We start from the raw sequence: 23,773 nt of genomic DNA, 5'->3' as shown, positions 1-23,773 counted from the left end.
ACGTTATATGCGCCCTCGGGTTTGAAAACATCTATTAGCCATATCATAAACAGATTAGATTTAGTCGATAAAAAAAAACAATTGTCACGTTAACGGCTTGTAAATAATAATGCATTAAGATGTTTTGTGCCGTGCTCGGGTGTACTAGTTGTCGGTAGAAAAGATTTAGACTGAGTATTTTTCAATTTTTCGAAGGAAGGTACGAGGAAAAAGACGTGGATAATTTTTTTGTTGGAGCAAGAACTTTACATTAAAAAACACACCCAGTCACCTTTTCAAACATCGCTTGGACAGAGACCCTGATAAACTGCGAGAAAATGGATATATCGAAGCTACATGTATAAGCACTGGTAGGCCTATAGCATACTTTCTGTTTTGCTCTTCAAATTCAATACACACTCGGATCAACTGACCTTCACCTTGTAAAAACATATATCGACGATACAATGTAACTTCTACCAACTGGTCGATTTACAACAACAAAAAATAAAGATACAAAATAATTGAACTTTTAATTATACAAATAATAGAATATTGTATTTCCTAACTTTAAATTGAATTATAAAGTTATTTCTTTATTGAACTCGTAACATCTTGAGTGCGTCAGTAGGCTATAACGCCGTGCTCCCACTTCGTACTTGCTAAAGACACAATTCAAAAATAGTAATAAGATTGCTTTATCAAAATAAAATAATGTGAATACCACTTTAAATTTGAATGTTTTTATTGATTTGTGTGTGTGTTGTCTTTTTCTTTCTTTCCGAAATGCACGCGTGACAATAGGTTGGCATAGGGCCTAGTTGTCAACAATTTAACGTATCATAATTTGTCTAATCCAAAATGAAATAATGATTGCACTGTTTATTTTAGAAAAACAGCGCCAATTACAGATGTATAACGGAATAACATCCCCAAACAGTTTGTAGCCAGCGACCCATATAAACATTATTTACTCACAAGTTTGCCGATTTCATACACGCTTTACTCGCTATATTTGGGTATTTACATCGTTATTTGTGTGCACTGGTGGCGAACACATATAAAACTCGGACAATTTATCAACATCGATTTAAATGTTGCCCATGGTAAATTAATTAGGCCCCTAAAAGTTGAGTTTTTAATAATATCTCGCAGTACTTTCACAATCCGAAGGGTGCATGTGACGTCACTGTACCACGTGACTACCTACCTAATTAACTTGACTTTTTGAAATCGGGGCTTAGATTTAAGTCTGTATTGTGGTTAATTATCGCAAAATTTCGGCGAACGAACTATTAGAATTAATTACTATAAGCATAAAGAAGACAAAATGCATGTAATATTGTATACTTTATAAACATGAGATGTGTCCTTTAACGAATACTTTTACACTTCTTACTCCAAACAGTATTGACCAGTATAACTCGTGCGTACGACCACTTCAATAAACAACATGTGTTCAGTAACCATGAAAAAGTCCGTGCATCTGAGTCGGGTACTATCCGATATTGTTCAAAAACATCACCTTTATCGATTGTTTAGATTTTATAAATATAAACAATAAATATAGAAAAATTATACCAAATTTTATAATACACAGTTTCTTTTTTCCGTTAGTATATAAAAATGTCAAATTAAACGTTTCACTTTATTCACTTCTCAAGCATCTGTGCTGCATGCTCACTTTCAGTGCATGGGTCATTAACATTTCAATAATAGTATTTCCATATAATTCAAGGTTTAGACAGAAACATTCATAAAAATATTTTACATTTACAATGAGATTAATGGATATTGAAAATCAATTTAAACACCTTTATTTGGTTTAATTTGTTGAAATCACTGTCCCTTGATCATAGTAATACTGTAACATCCCAAAAATCCTAGATCTTTGAATATGTCCATTCAAGAACATTGACTATAAGTTTTGAAATTATTTGCAAACATTCCATCTAGGGTACATCTAAGTATCTTGTCCTCTGTGTCTTAGGGAGAAGGGTTTACTACATTCCTATTTATACACTTCAACAGTATCGATTGAAGTCAGCATTTCGCAAATTTTATGGTCGTTATAACGATCTAATTCGTCAAAACAGCCTATCATTGGGTCAAATGCTGTCTGACATGTTTCCTACCGATTGTTAGGCCGTTCTTGGCACACTGATTTTGACTATGGATAACTCCGTTAACCTGATCAGGATGTATGGCTCATGGCGGGTGTGACCGGTTGACAAGGGGTGCTTACTCTTCCTAGGCACCTGATCCCACCTCTGGTGTGTCCAGGGGTCCGTGTTTGCCAAACTATCTATTTTGTGTTGCTTATAGGAGTTATGAGATTGATCACTGTTCGTTATTTTCACCTTGCTAAAACCTTACCAAAACACATTGATATTGCAACTTGTCCATAAAAATGGGTTTACTTTACATTTGAGTACAGCAGACTGGTGATACCTGCTTTGTGCAGTCAAATGTTTTTGCAATCAAGTGTGACTACATTACAGCAACAATACATGTAACTACATTCCCAACTAAGGAGGTATATGCAGATGCATGTTCCAACAGAATTATGCTGGAGGATAACCCAATGGGATTTTGACATTAATGATATCAAATATAATACATTTTATATTGTACATGTAGATTTTGTTCATCAATTTATGCAATTACTTGTACGTGCACACTTCTTAGTTTTGATTTATCATTTTCAGTAGCCCTGGGTATCATATTCAACCTAGCGATACGATCATGTATCATGGTATGAACATGCAATATAACTTTTATCACAATAGAGTTTTCATGTTCCCGTGGATATCCGGGTTAAAATATGTCCTCAGTACCCATTGCTTGTCGTAAGAGGCGACTAATTGGGCGGTCCTTCGAATGAGATCACTAAAACCGAGACCACATGTCACAGCAGGTGTGGCACTATAAAGACCCCACCCTATTCAAAGGCCATAAGCGCCGATCATAGACCTAGGTTTTGCAGCTCTTCACCGGCAGTGGTGACCTCTCCATATGAGTGAAATATTCTCTAGTTGGACAATCAACAATATACCACTAACCAACATTTTTCATGACTCTAATAGCTGAAATGTACGATTGTCAGATTTATTTTGTAGCGGTGCTACATTTAGTATTATTTGAAAGATGAAAATCAGAAGACCTACTTTACTAATATCTTTGAAGTTAGAATTTCACAGGTTCTATGGTCATTATAATGATGAAAGGTGAAGATATCGAACAGTGATCAATCTTGTAGCTCCTATAAGAAATACAAATTAGAGAGTTGGACAGACACGGACCCCTGGACACACCAAAAGTGAGGAGATTCTTACTTCTAGGTTCCTTATCCTACCTCTGGCGTATGCAGGGATTCGTGTTTGCCTTGCTCTTTATTGTGTATTCTTTATGGGATTGATGAAATTGAATAGTTTGTTATTTTCACTTTTTATGTATCTTTCATTGATATAATTGGTATTGATAATTATCAATATTAATCAATTTAACAAGACTGTATGTTGTCTTTGTGTGATCAATATTACCTATTACAGTTTTCATCATCTCTTGTTTTTCCAGGATTTCAACATAAAGTGAAAGTGATTGATGGTTTAGAAGAATTTTGGAGATATAAATTTACTGTGAAAGCAGCCACAATAAAGGGATCAGAAACATCAGAAGAGTCTACTGTAACCAGGACAAAGCAGGGGGGTAATGCTGTTTTATGATAAAAGTCACCACTTTTTATTGTAACACTTTGGTCATTAATAACAGAGGTACATACATGAATTTGTGAATCTTTTTTTTGCTTTACAACAGCACTTAATGACAAGAATGTGTAACTCATTCAAACTAAAGATCCACACCACAATATACAAACATTTTGGCTTATTTCAATGTTAGCAAATCATTCACATTTCATATCAGTGCCCACCAGTTTTTATGTTCCAAGAATACTAGCTTTAAGTTCACATAGTTTTTTTGTTTGTCTGCGAAAAAGTGAAGATAACGATGAGCAAACAATCTCATAAATCCTATAGAGAATACAAAATAGAGAGTAGGACAGACACGGACCCCTTGATACGTAGACACACTAGAGATGGAATCAGACGGCGAGGACTAGGAAACAGCAGCTGTTGAACGATCACTGTCGTCGTGACTCTCGATCACTTGTCTTTCCATCTGATAAGATAATGTTTGTTAACTTTGTGAAACTATTATTAAAATTTAACTCCATTTGAAAAATAACAGAGAGAGACAGAGAGAAAGATGAAGGGGTCCATCTGACAGTCTCATGTTCGAAGACTTTTACATTGACCTTCAACTTTTTTCAAAATTTTACCACCGATTTTTGAATAGGTAGTGAGAAGGTTCTCAAATTGATGTAGTCAAGGTAGAAAGTGAATTCCAGCAGTGCTATGATTGATGACCTTGACATTGAAGATGACTCACAGTGTAATTTTTTTTTCTGTACTAAATTGAAATTACCATTTGTTTGTTAATATCAATTATTTGACAAAAGCTTGAAATAAACATTTCGGTTAATTCGTTTTATTTCATGAAGCATTCGCAAAATATCTTTGATATTTGATTGATATTATTCTTTCTAATGGTACATGTTGTATGTGTAGTAGAAATTCGGCTATCACAGGATGTGCTGTTGTCAACTGCATTTGTGTTTGATATACCCAAGTAGTTATATTAAAATTGCCCGAACTAAGCACAGATAGTATAATGGCACTTTGCGAATATGTTATTTTATCGCCAATTCTATTTCGTTACGTACAAAAATTAGATAGACAAAATAAAACTTATCTAGTATATTAGAAAAGACCCTTTTATTGTTTCATGATCGCACGTGATTATACATTCTAAAGATGTTGCAATAAATCCATTCAGCGCAAAGTGGTTGGTTGGTTGTCCATTGTTAAACGTTCCACTCGATGATTGTTCCCTGATATGGAGATGTTACCATTGCCAGTGAAGAACTACAACATTTATGCATAGGCTGGGTCCTAACAGTCATTGAGCACATATATATCTTTACCGTGTCACACCTGCTGTGACTGGGTGCCTCGGTCTTTGTGGTCTCATTTGCCCCATTTAATCGCCTCTCACGACAAGCATTGATTGTCGTTGGTAACATACGATTCATTTTATTATTTTAAATGCCTATGCACATTAGGGGTGATTCCAAAGTCGCAATATAGTATGAATATTACCATAGCGCATACTATATAGACTTATATAATCTTAAAGAAAAATAACGAGTACATCCATGTACATACCTTTAAATCTTGATAGCGGTAGTAAATAATGATAACATTTTATTTTACATTTTCCCTGGAAAATGTCTAGTATAGACCTGTACGTCGTTACGTATTATTTTTTTTCTCTTACGTGTGGTGTATGTTGAAAGTGATATAAAGCATTAGCTTCACCACGCGCCCGTTTGATAAAGTACTTCCGGTCCGAACTACTTTTGACACTGTCCCCGCTTGGTTGAAATATTTTGTGTGCTTATGCATATTGACGCATGAAATAAAGCGTATGAATTGGTATTTTGTATTTATTTAGAATTTCTTTTATAGCAATATTAAAATGATGTTGCCCCCACTGACATATAATGGAAGTTACCGGACCTAAAAATGCGAACCCGATCAGTAACTACTCAAAAATTATAACCAGAAAACAAAAATATGTCTACACTACTATCACCAACAAGGAATCAACTTCCTACTGACAAGCATAATCGATAGTACCTTGACATGCTGCAGTACCAAGTATTCAAAAGCACAGTATCTTTTCTCTGGAGCCATATTGATTGATTGATTGATTGTATCTTGCTTAACATCTCACTCGAGAATTTTTCACTCATATGGAGACGTCACCAAGACCGGTGAAGGGTTTCAAATTTAGGCCTCTGCTCAGCGCTTACGGCCATCGAACAGTGAGGGTTCTTTAGCGTGCCACCTACTGTGACACGGGTCATCTGTTTTTAAGGTCATTTCCGAGGACCCGTGACATTCACACGTGATGCCGAGCGTTTGGCGATGGAACTGTCACTATCTGTTTTAACGACTTGGGTCTGTCGCGGCCGGGATTTGAACCCCGGCCTTCCGCATGCGGGGCGAACGCTCTAACCTCTCGGCCACCGTGGCGGTCGAGTCATATTGAATCTAGGCCTAATAAATCTCAACAGCTTTACTTACTAGGCCTAAAGTGCCTCAGGATTTCCTCTCGTCCTCAGATCCAAAGAAACCACGTAAATAAAATCCAAATGCACAGACAGTTATACTTTTCATTGTAAATTGTGAAACATTCTAATAACGCTGCATTAAAATATTACTTTCATTGATCGATGTTACACATGTTTTTTTTTTTAAATGACGATGACATCAAACTTTCATCAAAAAGTTGGGCCTACTATAACTATAATCCTTTTAAAACAATTTTCATCGATGGTTTCTTTTATAAAAATGCCCCTTTGTACTGTATATGAATGGATTATAAGCGCACTATTTTTTCCCGCGTAAGGAAAACTGATAAGCACGACGTCTGAGCAACGGATTCAAAACAAATTCAATCAGCTGTTTCTACCATACTGGTGATTATCTCAAAATTAAACGAAAAGAAGATGTGTGAGATAAATAGAACATCTATAATTGCCTATTTTGGTTTATCCAATTCGTTGATATGGTGTATTTATTCGCGGGGCAGATCAACTCGTTTGAATAAACCAAATATCAATCCACGCAATATAGATATCCTCTATTTAATTTGACGTCATGTGACATTAAATGCTTCTGTATAACACTGTGATTTTTCTAGAGAAGCCGTATTTGAAATGCACATGTTTTGTTCTACCAGTATAATACATGTAAATTTAAATATTCAGTCGTATAACACAGTGGGACTTTATGGATTATTATACTTAACGTTCATAAACGGCATTGTAACATTGCAAGAAATAAAAAAATCAATTAAAAAAAGATGATACATTAACATTATACCATATTAGTTAAAACTCTGGAAAACACAGACAATGTATGCATATAGCATCATCTGTCATGAAAACCCTCTGAGTAAAACATCAAACCGGACAGAAACTTTATGGTAATGTAATTCCCCAATCTACTACAAGATATTTTTATCCATTATTAATGATCTTATGCATGCAGTTCCAGGAAAAGTACGGGATCTAACAGTAGTACGGAAACCTAACACCTACCGAGCAGCCCTAGTCCAATGGAAAGTCCCCTTACTTAGGAATCAGAATGGGATCCTCGTAAATTACAAGTTCTTCAGCAATGCCACTGGGGTAATTAAAGCTTTTATATGATGAATAATGCTTTGATGTTTTCAATGTCTAGATTTATTATATACAATTTTATCTATATCTTTCATGCATGAATAAATTGATTTGGAAAAAATAAGTTTTGAATAAACAGATTATCGTGTAGAAATAATGGACAGCTTTAATATGTTTCAATATTTTGTTTAGTCTCCAGATAAACTTGTTCCTGTGAATACTAATGAGCAGTTTGTTACTATAGAGGAGATCGTTGTTGTTCCCGAAATGACATACTCCATAGAGGTATATTATATACATTACAGCAGGGCAATCTCACAACTCTTTTCATGTGTTTAAGATTATCATATGGATGGAGAATATTGGCTGAACATTTGTATAAGCTCTTTTATACAATATTTTAACAAATTATGAATTGGATGAACATACTGGTGCAAAACATTGTAAATGATCTATTTCATGTAACTTTGAGTTGGATAAGGGTTAGAGTGTTTTAGCTCACCCGAGCCAAATGTTCGAGTGAGCTTTTCTAATAAAAATGTGTCCGTTTTCTGTGGGCGTCTTCGGCGTCGTTGTAAACTTTTCACATTTTCATCTTCTTCTCCAGAACCACTGGGTCAATTTCAATCAAACTTGGCCAATATTATCCTTGAGTGAAGGGCTTATTCACATGAAGGGCCATGCCCCCTTCAAAGGGGAGATAATCACAACAATGCAAAATTAGGGTAGGGTAATTAAAAAATCTTCTTCTTAAGAACCATTGGCCAGAGGAGCTGACATTTACATGAAAGCTTCCTGGCATAGTGCAGATTCAGGTTTGTTTAAATAATTAGCATTTTGTTTCTATCGAAGAGATCGTTGTTGTTTCAGAAATGACATACTTCATAGAGGTATATGATATGTATTACAGTAGAGCGAATTCAAAACGTTTTGATTTGTAAGGATTATTTGGAGGCAGATATGATTTGCATTCGAGTATATACATTATGTAAGAACCAGTCTAGAATGCTAGATATAAATTAAATATATCGGCTGAACGTTGATATAATGTCTTCAGCTTTTTAGTAAATTCATTGATAAACATGCCGGTGCAAAGCATTGTAATGTAAATTTATCCTCATTTCATGCAAATATATTTTTGTATAAGATGCTACTTCGTGAAAGGCGAAGATGACGAACAATGATCAATCTCACCCCCCCCCCCCCAACAATAAAATAGATAGTCGGGCAAACACGGATCCCTATACACACCAGAGGTGGGATCATGTGCCTAGCAGGAGTAAACATACCCTGTCGACCGGTCACACCTGCCGTGAGCCCTCGTCTCAAAAATCAAATTGTTCAAGAGTGTTTACACAGATTGGTAGAAACATATCTTCTGCATTTAACATTACATATATAATTGCAAATGTCGCATGTTAAAGCTGACATGAATTAATAAATACGTACACCTTTCTCATCTTATCCGCCATATTTCATTCAGGTAGCCTAATTTACTCTACCCGTACATACTCCAATTGTGATTGTCACACCTGAGTGATTTTTCTAGGTGGACTCGACCAGTGCACATCTCCGATAGTAATATATAGGGAATGAGAAACAAATAAAATAACATTTTAAAACATTATGCTTTGCTCAAAATCACAAAATATTGATTGCACACTAATGCAACATTCTGGAAATTTAGATAAGTTAGACAAAAATGAAAAAAAGCTTTTCTTGCATACTTGCAAGTGCATGCAAGTATTTGCATTTTCTAATAAAATAAATGCGGATAAATCATTTGCCAATTACATACTGATAGAATGGAATAGGCAAAGAGCATAACATATATTATTTAGATCAATTCTTGCGAAATAAAGGTGCATGTCACATGCATAATATGCAATGTACAAGGTATAATCGCAAAAACAAGTATCAAATACGAACGTCTATTCAACAGGTATCGGAGATGTGCACTTACCGAAAATATTAGATTGTCTTTATTCTGATAAATCCACGAAACAAAATGATAAACTCCATTTGTATCTCGTTAGAACTTTACAACACGTTCTCATTCCATTATACAGACTGCGACACACTTCATCCGTGCCGAAGAGAGTGTCTTCAATCAGGGGAGATGTCAGAGTCGAAAATTTATCCTGTATTGAATGCTTTTCTGGTCGAGGTTTTGAAGTTTATAGAAATCCGGAATCTAATATCTGGTTGGATATATTGCGTGCACAATTCAACATTTATCGATGATCATATACAAACTTGGATATACAAATAAGGGAATAATGATCGAAAATATGCATCTGTGTACAAATGCGTGTTTTACATTTGCAATCCATAATAAACAGTTAATTACACAAAGACACATATGAAAGGAAATTTATAAACGAAAATATAGTTTTGTTGTCTCTTTTGGAAGCACATAATCATTTAAGGTCTCTGCATGTCCATATTCATTGAGAGAGAGAGAGAAACACAGAGAGAGAGAGAGAGAGAGAGAGAGAGAGAGAGAGAGAGAGCGACCGTCCTACTTCGATTTATAATATATCATTTCACAGAAGGAAAGGAAATTGACCACTTATATAAATGTAAGCTTTCAAGCATTAAAAATTTCCAGCTATTTAAAAATTTGTGATTGACAATATATTGGAAACTTACAGGAGTTGATGCTTATAATTAAATTCATTACAAATTAAAAAAAAAAAATATTAGTTTGAACTGTGCATGTAGAAAATACTGACTTTGTATTTTAGAATAACGGGAAAAAAGTAAATTGTCAAAAAAGTGGGGAAAGCAGACCAGCCTTCCTGCCCACCCCAACCCCCTGTTTTCGTGCCTGAAACAACATATCAATTCGTGTTGAAAGAAAGGTGCATATCGGCATTTCATTAAATTCCAAAGGAGCTCGAATTCATATGTTCCCCTATTAATTATTTTGTATGCAAGATTCGTTCCCGAATTTAGAATCATGCTTTCAGTCAGAGCAGAAATGAATTCATTTTGAAGTATAACTAATTTGAATGTAAATGTTGGGTTCCTTCTTTTAATTTCGTCAGACTCATTAGAAACCCCTTTCCCAAACTATGCATCTTTGTTTTTATTGATATCTAAATCAGTATAAATGAATCCGGATATAAATTATATAATGTTTTTTCGTGTTAATATAGATATTGATACTGATAATGAAAAAAGAAAATGTTTATACTCTTGCCTTCTGCATATCCTACTAATGCATTACAGTATATTGACATTGTATTATATCAAATAAAAGCTCAACACGAATTTTACTGATTTATGCATACTAACATCTTATCGAATACATTTGAATTTAAAATTTCTACGTACAGCGGTATGGCCATTGCGCCAGATCTACGAAAGGAAAATATTTATGAATAAATTACACTCAAGCCTCAAAGTAATCATTATGGCATGTTACAGAAACGTTAAAACACACAAATGCTATAGTCCTGCAATGCATGCATGCGATTTTTCTGAATACATGTATTTATGTATTCATGAATGAAGTTCCTACGCTTGAAAATATCTTGGTCTTTATGCATTTTGTTTTACCATTCCTTACACTGTGTAAATGAAGGAAAACTTGGTAAAGGGTGCAATTCTACATGCACCATACAATTAGTACACATGCATGTGTTGCAAAGCAAAATGTACATGTAATAACCAGACATGTATCGTCATTGTTCATGGGTGGGTGGGGGGGGGGTGGGTAGAACAGGGGGAAATTGGATTCTTCAAAATTTCTTGCCATTCAAAATAATAATTAAAAAAGATGAACGAAAACAGCAATAAAATAAAACAAAACACCCAAACAAACCAAGATGTTTTGTCCGATGTTCAAAGTCCTAATGTGGGGTGAAGGGTTAAAGAGTCTTTTACTTTGACTACCTCAATAATTTCCCCATACACTTCATTTTCTTCAATCGTTGGGGGTCGGATGGGGTGGTTAGAGTCCTCTACTATGAGTACCTCATATCCTCATTTTCTTAATTGGTGGTGGTGTGTGTCTTCTACTATTATATCAGAACTTTTAAGCTGGGGTAAGTGGGGGAGGGGTTGTCACTCAATATATCTTTTATTTGCATTACAAACTAACAAAAATCGATATTGTTATTAAAGATGGGTGACAGACACTCTTGTTCTCTCCCCTTGATGTTTGATAACGACGCATAATATGATAAACTCGATTATTACATTTTGCATTAGTACAATTTGCGTCGAGTTCGATGCAGAATGTAATAACGCAAAATGGTATAGATATATAAGATCCATTGAGCGCCACATTAGCATAAAATGAAGTAATTGAAATAACATTATTTTAAAATATGTTTAATTTTTAATGCGTGCTTTAAATGAATCAAATAAATCTGTATTATCAGTTAATGAGAGCAATATTGAGTTACGAGTACTGTTCTCTTTTTATTGAATTAACGATATCATTTGTCTTAATAAGAGCATGATTATTACAAGATCATCGGTTCTCTCTCTCTCTCTCTCTCTCTCTCTCTCTCTCTCTCTCTCTCTCTCTCTCTCTCTCTCTCTCTCTCCCATACACTCGTACAGTGTTGTATATGCAAATTTATGTACCTAAATGATTTCCTTATTTATAAATCTGCAATACTCTGACCAGTAAATCATATGGTATAAGGATTCATGCACAATGCAGGGTAAGTAAATATTATACTCTGATACTTCCCCTGATTGAATATAGCTGATCGGCTCGGGCTAAGTGTGTCGCAGTCTGTACAATGGACAATGTTGTTTACTGTTGGAATGCAAATGGAGTTTATCTTTTTGTTTCATGGATTATGCAAATAAAGGGAGTTTTACTACTACTTAGAATATTTTCGACAAGTGTACACGTACATCTGCTGTCCTTTACAGATATTACGAGTAGGCCCAGGTAAATAGTCGTCCGCATTCGATGCGTTTTCATGGCGAGCATACATGCCATTTTTATAAGTACAGTAGTATTTATGTCTTTGCCTTTAACTTGAAGTAATTGTGAATGGTATAGATTGTATACTCTTTGCTTATTCCATTTTATCAATAGATAAAAGATGAAATATTTGTCCGCATTTTAGTATAGTTTTGACATATTTACTGCAAATGTACGCACGTTCACGTAAAGAAAAGGCATTCTATATAATTATATTTATCCAAATATATATATTTAGAACGATTTACTACTGTACGATATGTTTATTATAATTTTGAGCACTACGTGGTACTCCAAAACGTGATTTCATTTCTTCTTGATGTTCTATAAATTAGTATCGGAGATGTACGTGTTACCTGTGGAGGCTACCCGCACAGGTAAATCGAAGACACTGATGTGAAGTGAAGCGTAGCAAAGCTCGTCCCCTTATATACCATGCGAACCCTGATACATACAACAATAGAAATTCCAACTAATATGGCGGATTAGCAGAGAAATATGGCGGACATATAGAATTATACTATATTTATTAATTCATGTCAGCTTTAAGAATTTGTCACTGATATATGGGATATTTAGAAGTTTGAATTTATTCCGGAATGGACATATATACATGTACATAATATCACAGACAATACATCTTATAGAATAACTGCATGATACATTGTGTGTTATACATAAGGAAAAGGAAAAAATAAAAATTGTAAATACGTTGTATTGATAGATGTACAAACAGTATTGGTTTTTCAATTAACTAAAAGATTAAAATAACGACTTCTTATTAACAAAAATATGAATGTTACAGATATATGCCTTTAATAGTGAAGACACCATGGGTGAAAAAGAAACTTTCATATATTCTGCAGAAGCTGGTCGTAAGTAAAACCTGTTGTTTGATCGAAGGAAAATAACGTCTTGACTTAATTGTTTTGATTTTGAAATAACTGGTTCCAGGGTCAAAATGCTGGGATGATCAAGCTACAGTAACTGGAATATAATGTTTACATGCATGCTAAAAATCACAAGGTTCACAAACACCTTGTTCACAAACACCAACGTTGAAGCTGGTAGTAAGTAAAACCTATTGTCAGATGGAAACAAAATGTCTTTACTTTTGTTTTAAGTTTAAAATAATTGACTCTGGATTCAACTTTAATCTGCGTGCTATAAAATATTACAAAATTCATGAATACCGATTTTCCGTGAATGCTTGTCTTCAAGAACCAGTCATTATGCTGTCTACTTATTCAAAGCCTATGCATTATATACAGGATATTAAGAATTTTACTAAGCAAAATAATATCACACTGTAAAAGTCTGGTGATTTCTGTTTATAAATAGTAAAAGTGTAACGCCATGTGCACACTTCGTCTGCCACCTAATACATTTAAGATTAAATCGCAAATATTTCACAAATCAACAAAATGAAAACCTTTTATTTTTCAACACTTTACACGACCATTCTTCACGAAAAATTAAAGGCTAGACTTTTCGACATCATAGATAGCTGCTTCTTCAACAAACAAAAAAACCCCAAACAAACCGGAAATGTTGGTATCTAGTGATTGGTCATCCAAAAAATTCCTTTGTTATAAAACACTCTGATTCCACTCACAAGTACTCTGAAGTTGAAATAAAACAAATATGCTGGATATCCTAATTGACAATAAGATCTTAGTAACCCTTGGTGATCAGATCTTCCAACAGTCTATTGGTATGCCATTGTACGCCAATTGAGCTCCTATGTTCGCCGATCTGTTTATATACTCATGTGAAGCAGAGTTGATTCACAAGCTTTTTTCATGAGAAGAAAAATATCTTGCGCTGGCCCTCAACTCGACATTTAGGTTTAACAACGATTTTATCTATCAACAATAATCATTTTCATTTATATGTCGATTCGATATATCCCTGTGAACTCGATATAAAAGACATAGTCGTCCACATCTGCTTCGTACTTTGATATCTCACTGAAAATAAATATTAACGGTCATCTAACCACTCAACTTTATGACAAACGGGATAAGTTCAGCTTCTCCATCATCAACTTCTCATATCCATGTAACATACTCAATTATCACCTGTATATGGTGTTTCTGTCTCTCAACTGATTCGATACGCAGGGGCTTGTTCTGTGTTTGATCAGTTTTTAAATCGAAGCAGGCTACTGATAAACAAGTTCATGTTCCCGCGGTTTCAACAGTCTCGTTTTCAATCATCATTTTGTAAATTGTATGGTCGTTATAATGATCGAGTTTGCCAATACAACATATCATTGGTTGAAATGCTGTCTGACGTGTTTCATACCGATTGTTAGGCCACTCTTGATACACTACACTTGATATTGGATTACGTCGTTCACCTGATCACGATATAAGGATTAAGGCGGATGTGACCGGTCAACAGGGAATATTTACTTTTCCTAGGCACCTGACCCACCTGGCTATGTCCAGGGATGCGTGTTTGCCAAACTCTCTTTTTGTATTCCTTAAGAGGGTTATGGAATTGATCACTGATCGGTATCTTCACCTTTCATGCTCATAACAAAAGGAATATTAAGGGAATATCAGGAAATACATGTATACCCAGTCTTTCTCTTTGTAGCTTACTACAGGAAGTTTTCTAAAAGGCATATTTCCCAATTTTTGTCTTTAACTTACAAATAACGTATAATAATAATATCCCAATCATGAATATAACTTGCCACAAACTGATTTACTGTTTCGGCCGGTCGTATTCCCTTCATGAGCGGGAGGTCGTGAGTTTGAGCCCCGCTCGTGGCATGACCACGTCAAACCTAAGACGTAAACATGGGTACGTAGTAATTGGTCCTTCGGTAAACACTGAACATTAAAAGTGAGAGTCACAGGTTTTTCGGATATCACGTTAAAAAGGAGGTCCAGTGTTATGACAAGCGTTGGCACATCAACGAAGTCATTGCTACGGCCCTGATTGCTAAGCATTGGTCTAAATTTGTGGAACTTCCCCTACAGCTGATAACGTCTCAATATGAGTGAAAAATTGTCGAAGGGGTGTAAGATAAGAAAACAAATAAACAATTTATGAATCGCAAATAAAGGTTGCCACCTACATATATTGTATAAAAGTTGGCTAATGTAAGATAAATTTGAACTGAGGCTCCCATAGCTAGATTTTCGCATTTTCGTGGCCCTATATAAAGATATGTTTTATATTACCTAACTTTGTATTGAAATATATTAAAAGTATACTAGAAGCTATCAGTATGGTTTGGTTATAATCAAAAAGTATATACTCTGTCTGTATTTTCAGCACCACCTAAACCTCCAGTCGAAAGCATAGTTTCAACAATTCCAGGGCAGCACTCTCCATCCCAAACTACCATAGAGATCAACCTCAACACAGACTTCTTTACTAACAAGGAGAATGGGGAACCTACGTACTTTGGTATCGCTGTATGTGCTTCATGTGGAAGTAAGTACTAGTTACTCCTTAACGGAGTTGTTAGTACTGTCCCACAATTTTGATAATTTAATATTTTGGCAATTTTTTTTATTGATAATTCCTTTAGTAGGATTATTTGACGAAGTATTTTAAATCTTTGCAAAATGCTTTCAAGCACATACATGTAATTGTTTTTTTGGTTTTTTTTCAAATATATATTGTATATGTTTTATATGAGTTTTTTTCTTCTTGAGATGTCAATTTTGCGGGAAATGGACAAGACTATAAGAATCTGCCAAGCTGGTCTACAGCTAGAACTCGAGGATTTCCTCTGTACAGAGTCACCAATGAGACATACATGGAAGAAGTCAAGAATTCAAGTATGTGCTGCACAGAATGAGAGAACACTGTGTATAGAATGAACACAAAATTAATTCAGTTATACTGTATAGGGGTACATTTCACGGGTTGTAAATTTCATGGTTTAATCCATTGCGTAAATGAGCTGTATTCTCTTTATTAACTATACAGTATTTGAAATTTACTTGAAAAAACAACATTACTCTTAAAACATAATTAAAGATGGAATAAAGGAATCCAAGGCGCTTAACAGAGAAGAACTTATCAACCCGCCTCCATGAAACCACGTAGATTCCAAAATATTACCATTTCTAACCACCCATAACCTCAAAAACCTGAATATGACTCCCGTGGTTCATCAACTTAATAATATTTTAAAATCAGATGAAAAAATGACACATGTCCTCCGAAATTACAAATTCATTAACAGTAAAAGACAACCAAAAAATCTCCGTAAAATATTATGCCCATCCAAATTTCATAGAAAATCCGATTCCCGAGTCAACAGATGCAAAGATTTCCGGTGTGGAACTTTTCCATATATAAAGGAGGGACAAACTTTCAACGGAAAGGAATTCACCGTAAATGTGGATATGTCTTGTGGCTCGAAGAATTTAATACATGTTATTACATGTAATGGATGTAGACAAATCTATATCGGAGAGACAGGAACTACTCTTAGAGCCAGACTTCGTGTACATAAGCAATGCAACACATTCAAGTACCGGAATACCGTAAAATTAAACTGAGTGAACATTTAGACGTGTGTGGAAATGGACATTTTAACGTTTTTCCTTTTTACAAACTTTTCACGGACAATTTAGTGGAAAGGAGAGAAAAAGAAAAATAGTTCATTCGCTCATTTAGACCTACGCTTAATAGGTTAATGTAAATTCTTTGTATTACGTCACAATAATACGCTCCAAATGACTCCCTCTGCATTGTGACGTCATTATATTGTTATAGTCATAACAACATAATAATTATGTAAAACGTCTGAATATTTTTTAAAAATGAATGCGCTTACGTTTTACAACGTGTTGTCATATTTTATTTAATATTTTACCTATTGATTACCGGACACTGAGGCAATTTTTCACATTTGGATATATATATATATATATATATATATATATATATATATATATATATATATATATACTTTAAGCTTATAGTTTTAATGTCATACATGCTTCTCTTTTGTAATTATCAAAGATAATGATTGTCTACATAGTGCTGTTGTAATTAACATTTTTCAATTCGTATTGGCCAATTTTGTTTGGATTGTTAACAGTTACATATTGATTTCATATTATTTATCTAATTAAAATTAAAGCATTTTCACGTCGAGTACATCTACTTCCTTCTTGGAATAGAACTACATGTACGTGTACCCGAAAGAAATCCATGAAAATTGAGCCTAGAAGATATACAGTGAATAATGATTTTTCAATTTTAACATTCCTTTAAGCATCAGGAAGACGCAAAAGATCAACAGAAGTACCATTTATAATTGGAGAAGATAATACATGTGAATCCCAAGGTTCCAATGCTTACTGTAACGGTCCCCTCTCACCGGGATTGTCGTACACGTAAGTGAATGATGCATTATTAGAGTATATTAAATATTATATTATTTGATACGAGTCTTGATTTAGATATAATGCTGAATGTAAGAACATTGACATGAAGTAGCAATATGCTCATAATGTATGTATATCTGGCTTTTGTTCCTTTTGATTTCAATTTCATCAAGTGCAATGAGTACCCGGTAGACCGCCATCAGTTGTTTAGATAATGTTTTGATTAGATAATTCTTATCATCTCTTGATGCCTAAAAGATCTGAAAACCAAGTCAAACAAGTATGAAAGAGTTGAATGCCCTTTTCAGATATGATTAATTTAGCATTGATATGATAGACCACCTATCCAAAAAACAAGATTCCCTAGATCCGATTATGAAGTTTCATTTTTTGGAGTTGTTTTTATTAACTCTTCTATGCAGTCACTCGGCTGAAAGTGGTGTGGACCTAAGCACTTCAGCGCTTGCAGCAAATAGTTCGTAAAGCGTTTACATATTACACGTTTAAATGCATAACTTCTGTAAAATTTACTTTTCCACCGTCCATCAATTGAGTATGTAAATTGAAAAACGACCAAAATATCACTAGAAATACAATCTAATGTCAACAACGATATTTCACAATATTCAAAAGCTCCTACACGCAGACAGAATATCACCGATCATAATATAAAGTACAGGTCAAAAACACCAGCCACGTGAACTTAAAGTCCACCCTATAAATAGCGTGGGCCTAGAAAAAAAGTCAGTGTGTTTGAAAGTGCAGTTTCTGCGTATTCTATAACAATTGTGTGGACCTTCAAATTCAAAGATTCGTGTACATGTACGCACGTGTCCACAATCGAGAAATTTAACGATCGGCAATGATAGTAGCGTCAACTGATTTGTGTTACAATTTGTAAGCGTTAAAATGAAGCGAAGCAAAATTTGATGAATTGCCACATTCAATGTTAAAGTGGCTGCATTCATTGTTTACATTCATGATAAAACTACTGAGCTCGACAGTAAATTCATTTTAATCGTTTTAGTATGGAAACAACCAGTCATGCAGTTAAAACTTTTACAAATATTCAGTTGTAAATTAAATCAAATATCGATGAAAAGAACACAAACACTTGGTTGTTTTAAAAAAAAATCGCACACCATAGAACTTCAACTTTTTAAAATCCGCATGCTAATACACATTTTCCCGTGGGCCGCGACCATGTTCTCAAGCGTCAGATGATTGGCAGATAGAGCACGTGTACTTCGTGTGTAAAAATAGAAATTAGAACATCGGTACATGTAGTGTCAAAATGTCCATTTAGTTTTCCTTTGCTAAATAGATAGATTAAATGATTTTTTTGCCTTTTCGATTTACAATGAAATAACTTTCCATAATATGCAAAGTGAAGATAACGAACAGTGATCAATCTCATAACTCCTACAAGCAATACAAAATAGATAGTTGGGCAAACACGGACCCCTGGACACACCAGAGGTGGGATCAGGTGCCTAGGAGGAGTAAGCATCCCCTGTTGACCGGTCACACCCGCCGTGAGCCCCATATCCTGATCAGGTAAACGGAGTTATCCGCAGTTAAAATGCCTAGGAGGAGTAAGCATCCCCTGTTGACCGGTCACACCCGCCGTATCTTATTAATTAATATTCAATTAGACTTTTATACCACTCATTGTGTATAATTAATCACACTCACGTTCTTTATGTACTTCTCTATCGATTCACGTTTTCTTCATTATTAAAACACAAAGTCGAAACCATTATTTTTATGCCCCTTCAAAGAAGGGCATACTGCTTTGCACCTGTCGGTCGGTCGGTCAATATGTCAGTCGGTCGGTTGGTAGATCCCATGTTGTCCGCTCACTATCTTCAGAACCATTCACTCGATCGTAAAAATATTTCATATGTGTGTTGGTTATGAGTAGAAAAAGACCCGTATTGTTTTTCAGGTCAAAATTTCAAAGGTCACAAGGATCAATCTACTCTGGACATAGAAGTCACTGTCCCCTCAATATCTTGAGAACCCTTTGCTTGACAGACATGAAACTTAGTACATTGGTACATCCCAAGGAGTAGATGACCCCTATTGATCAAAGGTCAATGGTTAAACTTAACATAGTGATGTATTATCTCCTGTACTTTAAGAATTATTTGCTTGATTGACACCGAACCTGGTACACTGGTAGAACATAAGGAGTAGATGACCCCTATTGATTTTTAGGTCACTTGGTCAATACACTCCTGACATTGGAAGATATTGTCTGTTCAATATTTCGAATTGGTGATACTACTATCAATCAAATTATGCATATGTATAAGCCTTTTCAATTTTGCACCATGAGGGACATATATGTTTTACAAACATCACTTATTTCTGATTTGGTTGAAATGCCCAACTATCTATTTTGTATTGCTTGCAAGGTGAAGATAACGAACAGTGATCAATCTCATAACTCCTATAAGCAATACAAAATAGATAGTTGGGCAAACACGGACCCCTGGACACACCAGAGGTGGGATCAGGTGCCTAGGAGGAGTAAGCATCCCCTGCTTATAGGAGTTATGAGATTGATCACTGTTCGTTATCTTCACCTTTTATCGGAATATTCTCGATCATCTAATACTGCATGGTTTTACTTTGTTGATTTGCATTGTAGAGTGGTAATTTTTCTGATTTTACTTTGTTGATTTGCATTGTAGAGTGGCCATTTTTCTGATTTTACTTTGTTGATTCGCATTGTAAGGTAGTCATTTTTTCTGATTTTACTTTGTTGATTTGTATGGTGGTCATTGTTTAGTCGACTCACGAAGCGAGATGTACTTGCTGTCACCGGCATGTTTTAAAAACATATTTTCAGCGGCTCAAACTTTTCTGTTTATTCAGCAAATAGATTCCACGCATAAATATAATGAATATTTGAATGTATGTATGAGTATTTGAAGGTATGTTTGGACACACGTATAGTAGGAAAATACGTTAAGAATTTTTTGAAATTAGATTTATGAGACAGCAACACAAGACATCAGGCCTCAACCGTGCGCAGCTTTTTGTGTGCCGTTTTTATAAGGGTGGATATGTAGTTCTCTGTTCCGTCAAAATATTTTTTTCAGAGAACTACAGTTCTGCAGCTATCAGTATTTAAGTTTTTTCCGAAGTACGGAAAGCTATTTAAGTCATATTTCTAAAATTCATGTGACTATATTTGAGATTCTGTGAACAATTACTTATGCCCCCTCCTTCAAAGAAGATGAAGTGAGTGGTGGTATTGCTTTGCACTTGTCGGTCGGTAGACCACATGTCCGCTCAATATCTTGTAGAACCATTCACTTGATCTTTATGATATTTCATATATTGGTTGGTTATGAGTAGAAGAGGATCCCTATTGATTTTCAGGTCAAAAGGTCAAGGGTCAATCCACTCTGAACGTAGGATTATACTGTCTACTCAATATCTTGAGGACCCTTTACTTGACATACATCAAAATTAATACACTGGTACCTTCCTAAGTAGATTACCCCTATTGATTTTAAGGTCACATGCTTAAAGGTCAAGGATCCAATTGGACATAGGAATATATATACTATCCACTCAATATCTACAGAACCCTTTGCTTGATATACATCAAACTTGGAACACTGGTACATCTTAAGGAGTAGATGACCCCAATTGATTTTTAGGTCACATGGTTGAAGGTCAAGGGTCAAACTAGATATAGGAATATACTGTCCGCTCAGTATCTTGAGAACCCTTTGCTTGACAGATGCCAAACTTGGTACACTGGTACATGCACATCATAAGGAGTAAATGACCTATATTTATTTAGGGTTCACATGGTCAAAGGTCAAGGGTCAAACTAGACATAGTAATACATTTTCTTCTATATTTCATAAAATCAGTTGCTTGATTGACATCAAAAGGTACACTGATGCATCCCATGGAGTAGATTGCCCCTATTTATTTTTAGGTTACATTGTCAATCGCCAAGGGTAAGTGCACCCAGGACATAGGAATTTATTGTCGACTCAATTAATTGAGTTGGTTTGACACTATTTACTATTTACATTTTATAAAAACATTTAAAACACGTCTTTTTAGACTTGCCTATTATTAGTATTACAGGTGGTTAGATCCGTATTGTTTCTTTACCATCAGTTTTAACATGACTTTTTCAAATGTATATTTGTATATTTATTTCAACTATTTTATTTTATATCATTTGTTTGTACGGCGTGGAACTTTATTGATGCACAGCATGTTTTAAATTTTAGTAATTTTACTTCACATTATTGATGTTTTGCTAGCATTATTTTGATATTATCTGTCTTAATTGTATTGTTATTTCCTTTTACTACTTTTATTACATGCTGTATCATTTTAATTGTGTGCCGCGCTTTAGAGTGGTTATTTATAGTCATATAAGGCGCTATATAAATAGATATTAATATTATCAATTAAATGATGCATCTGTATAACCCTTTTCAATTTTGCACCACGTGGAAGATATATGTTTGACAAACATTTCCTTATTTCTTTGGTTGTTTTTTTATAGTTGCATTTTACTACTAGTTGATGAATAAATTCTAAAAATATACACTGAGAGTCAGTACAGTAAAAACAGTGATGTTTCTTAGAGATATCTGCATAGTCATTGCAACATTGACTAAAGTTTAAGCTCAGGGTATTGATTTGCTAAACGTTTTTGTTGGATGGTATCTTCTTACTACGACTGTCGCACTTAGTTGAGGGTTTTCTGTTATAAAGTACTATATGACAATATAACGATTTTCCACCAATTCTTCGCATTATATATCATGGATTGCTGAGCACATTCATTACTTAGCAATGACTCTTTACATCCATGTTGGATATGTAATTCAAAGTTTTGCAGTGGTCATGGCTTAGTCGACTTTAGTCAATTTACAGAGGCATAATGCATTAACTATATAAATCCTGAAATAAGAAGCGTGCACACACACGCACATGACGTTCTTCACCCTTGATTACTACTACCTTCTCCTTCAAACTTCCAGTTGACAATGAAGTACGAAGCGACTCTCAGGCCCTACAGGCCTTTAATTCTAATTTTACTTAATTGTTGAGTTGTATTGTAGGGTGGTCATTTTTCTGTTTCTACTTCGTTGATTTGTGTTGTAGTGTGGTCATTTTTTTATTGATTTTGTGGACTTGCATCTTAAGATTGTCATCTTACTGCATGAGTTTTCTTCGTTGAGTTATATTGTAGGGTGGTCATTTTTCTGATTTTACTTTGTTAATTTGTATTGTAGGGTGGTAATTTTTGTATGTACCAATGGTGGATGTACGCAGTCTGGTGATATTGGCCCATTCGCAACACTGAAAGGTTTGTTTATTAAGATTGAGGATTAATTTGATTACTGTTGTTTAAGTCAATACTGTGTCCAGAAAACACACGCACAGTTGCCAACCCCTTTGCTACAATAACACGGTATTGTCCATATATAACCTATTGTAATGTGTAAGAGTTGATTTTACATTTAACTACAAAATATGTAAACTCCTAAAACAGACCTGGTAGTAACCCTAGTTTTTTTGCAGAAACAAGAAGGGATGAAAGTGACTTGAACCTGAAATATCACCAAAATATTATATATTATTGAGACATTTCGTGCATGACCGAAGATTAGAGTTAAGGTTAAGGTTAGGTTCTTTGTCAGCGTTGTGTGTATGACCTGAAGGTTAGAGTTAAGGTTGACCCCACTGTTTATTGTTAGCAACTGCCATTGACTTTAAAATTTAGCTGCATCGTACATGCATGGCTAGCAGGATTGTTTTTTTTAGTAATGCAAACTTGAAATCGTAGGTGCAAACAAATTTACAAATTAACCTATCCAGAAATCAGGTGATTTGCGGATGGTTCAACAAAAATCGGGTGAAATATATGACCCACCAGCTTGTAAGATATAATCAGGTTATCTGTTGAACAATTGCATTTAACCTGACAAAATCGGGAGAATTGACAACTATGACCCCCCCCCCCCTTTGTTTTAGCTTAGTGAGTGGATTTGTGAAAAGATCATGCTTTAGTATGTCATTTAATAAATTCAATATGTGGTGTACAAGTTGCAATTTCACACAAACGGTACAATTTCAAAGTCGACAATAACGCTAGTCTGGTAGCACGAGGTTTGT

At 34.8% G+C, this 23,773-nt stretch overlaps 1 protein-coding gene across 1 annotated transcript in view; it reads left to right on the top strand.

The window, feature by feature from the left end:
- The window catches only part of LOC125673157 (uncharacterized), a 48,627-nt gene that overhangs the window by 3,491 nt on the left and 21,363 nt on the right, over positions 1-23,773 (top strand). The window contains exons 3-10 of the mRNA XM_056160891.1: positions 3,556-3,687; positions 7,158-7,297; positions 7,481-7,573; positions 13,045-13,114; positions 15,531-15,692; positions 15,917-16,042; positions 17,494-17,614; positions 22,891-22,964. Of these exons, the coding sequence (XP_056016866.1) occupies positions 3,556-3,687; positions 7,158-7,297; positions 7,481-7,573; positions 13,045-13,114; positions 15,531-15,692; positions 15,917-16,042; positions 17,494-17,614; positions 22,891-22,964 (918 nt within the window). The remainder of the gene's footprint in view (positions 1-3,555; positions 3,688-7,157; positions 7,298-7,480; positions 7,574-13,044; positions 13,115-15,530; positions 15,693-15,916; positions 16,043-17,493; positions 17,615-22,890; positions 22,965-23,773) is intronic.

The sequence above is a fragment of the Ostrea edulis genome, chromosome 3, assembly GCF_947568905.1.
Source record: "Ostrea edulis chromosome 3, xbOstEdul1.1, whole genome shotgun sequence".
NCBI classification, from domain to species: Eukaryota; Metazoa; Mollusca; class Bivalvia; order Ostreida; family Ostreidae; genus Ostrea; species Ostrea edulis.
Note: the sequence above shows the minus strand (reverse complement) of the source record. Positions and strands in the feature narration are given on the sequence as shown.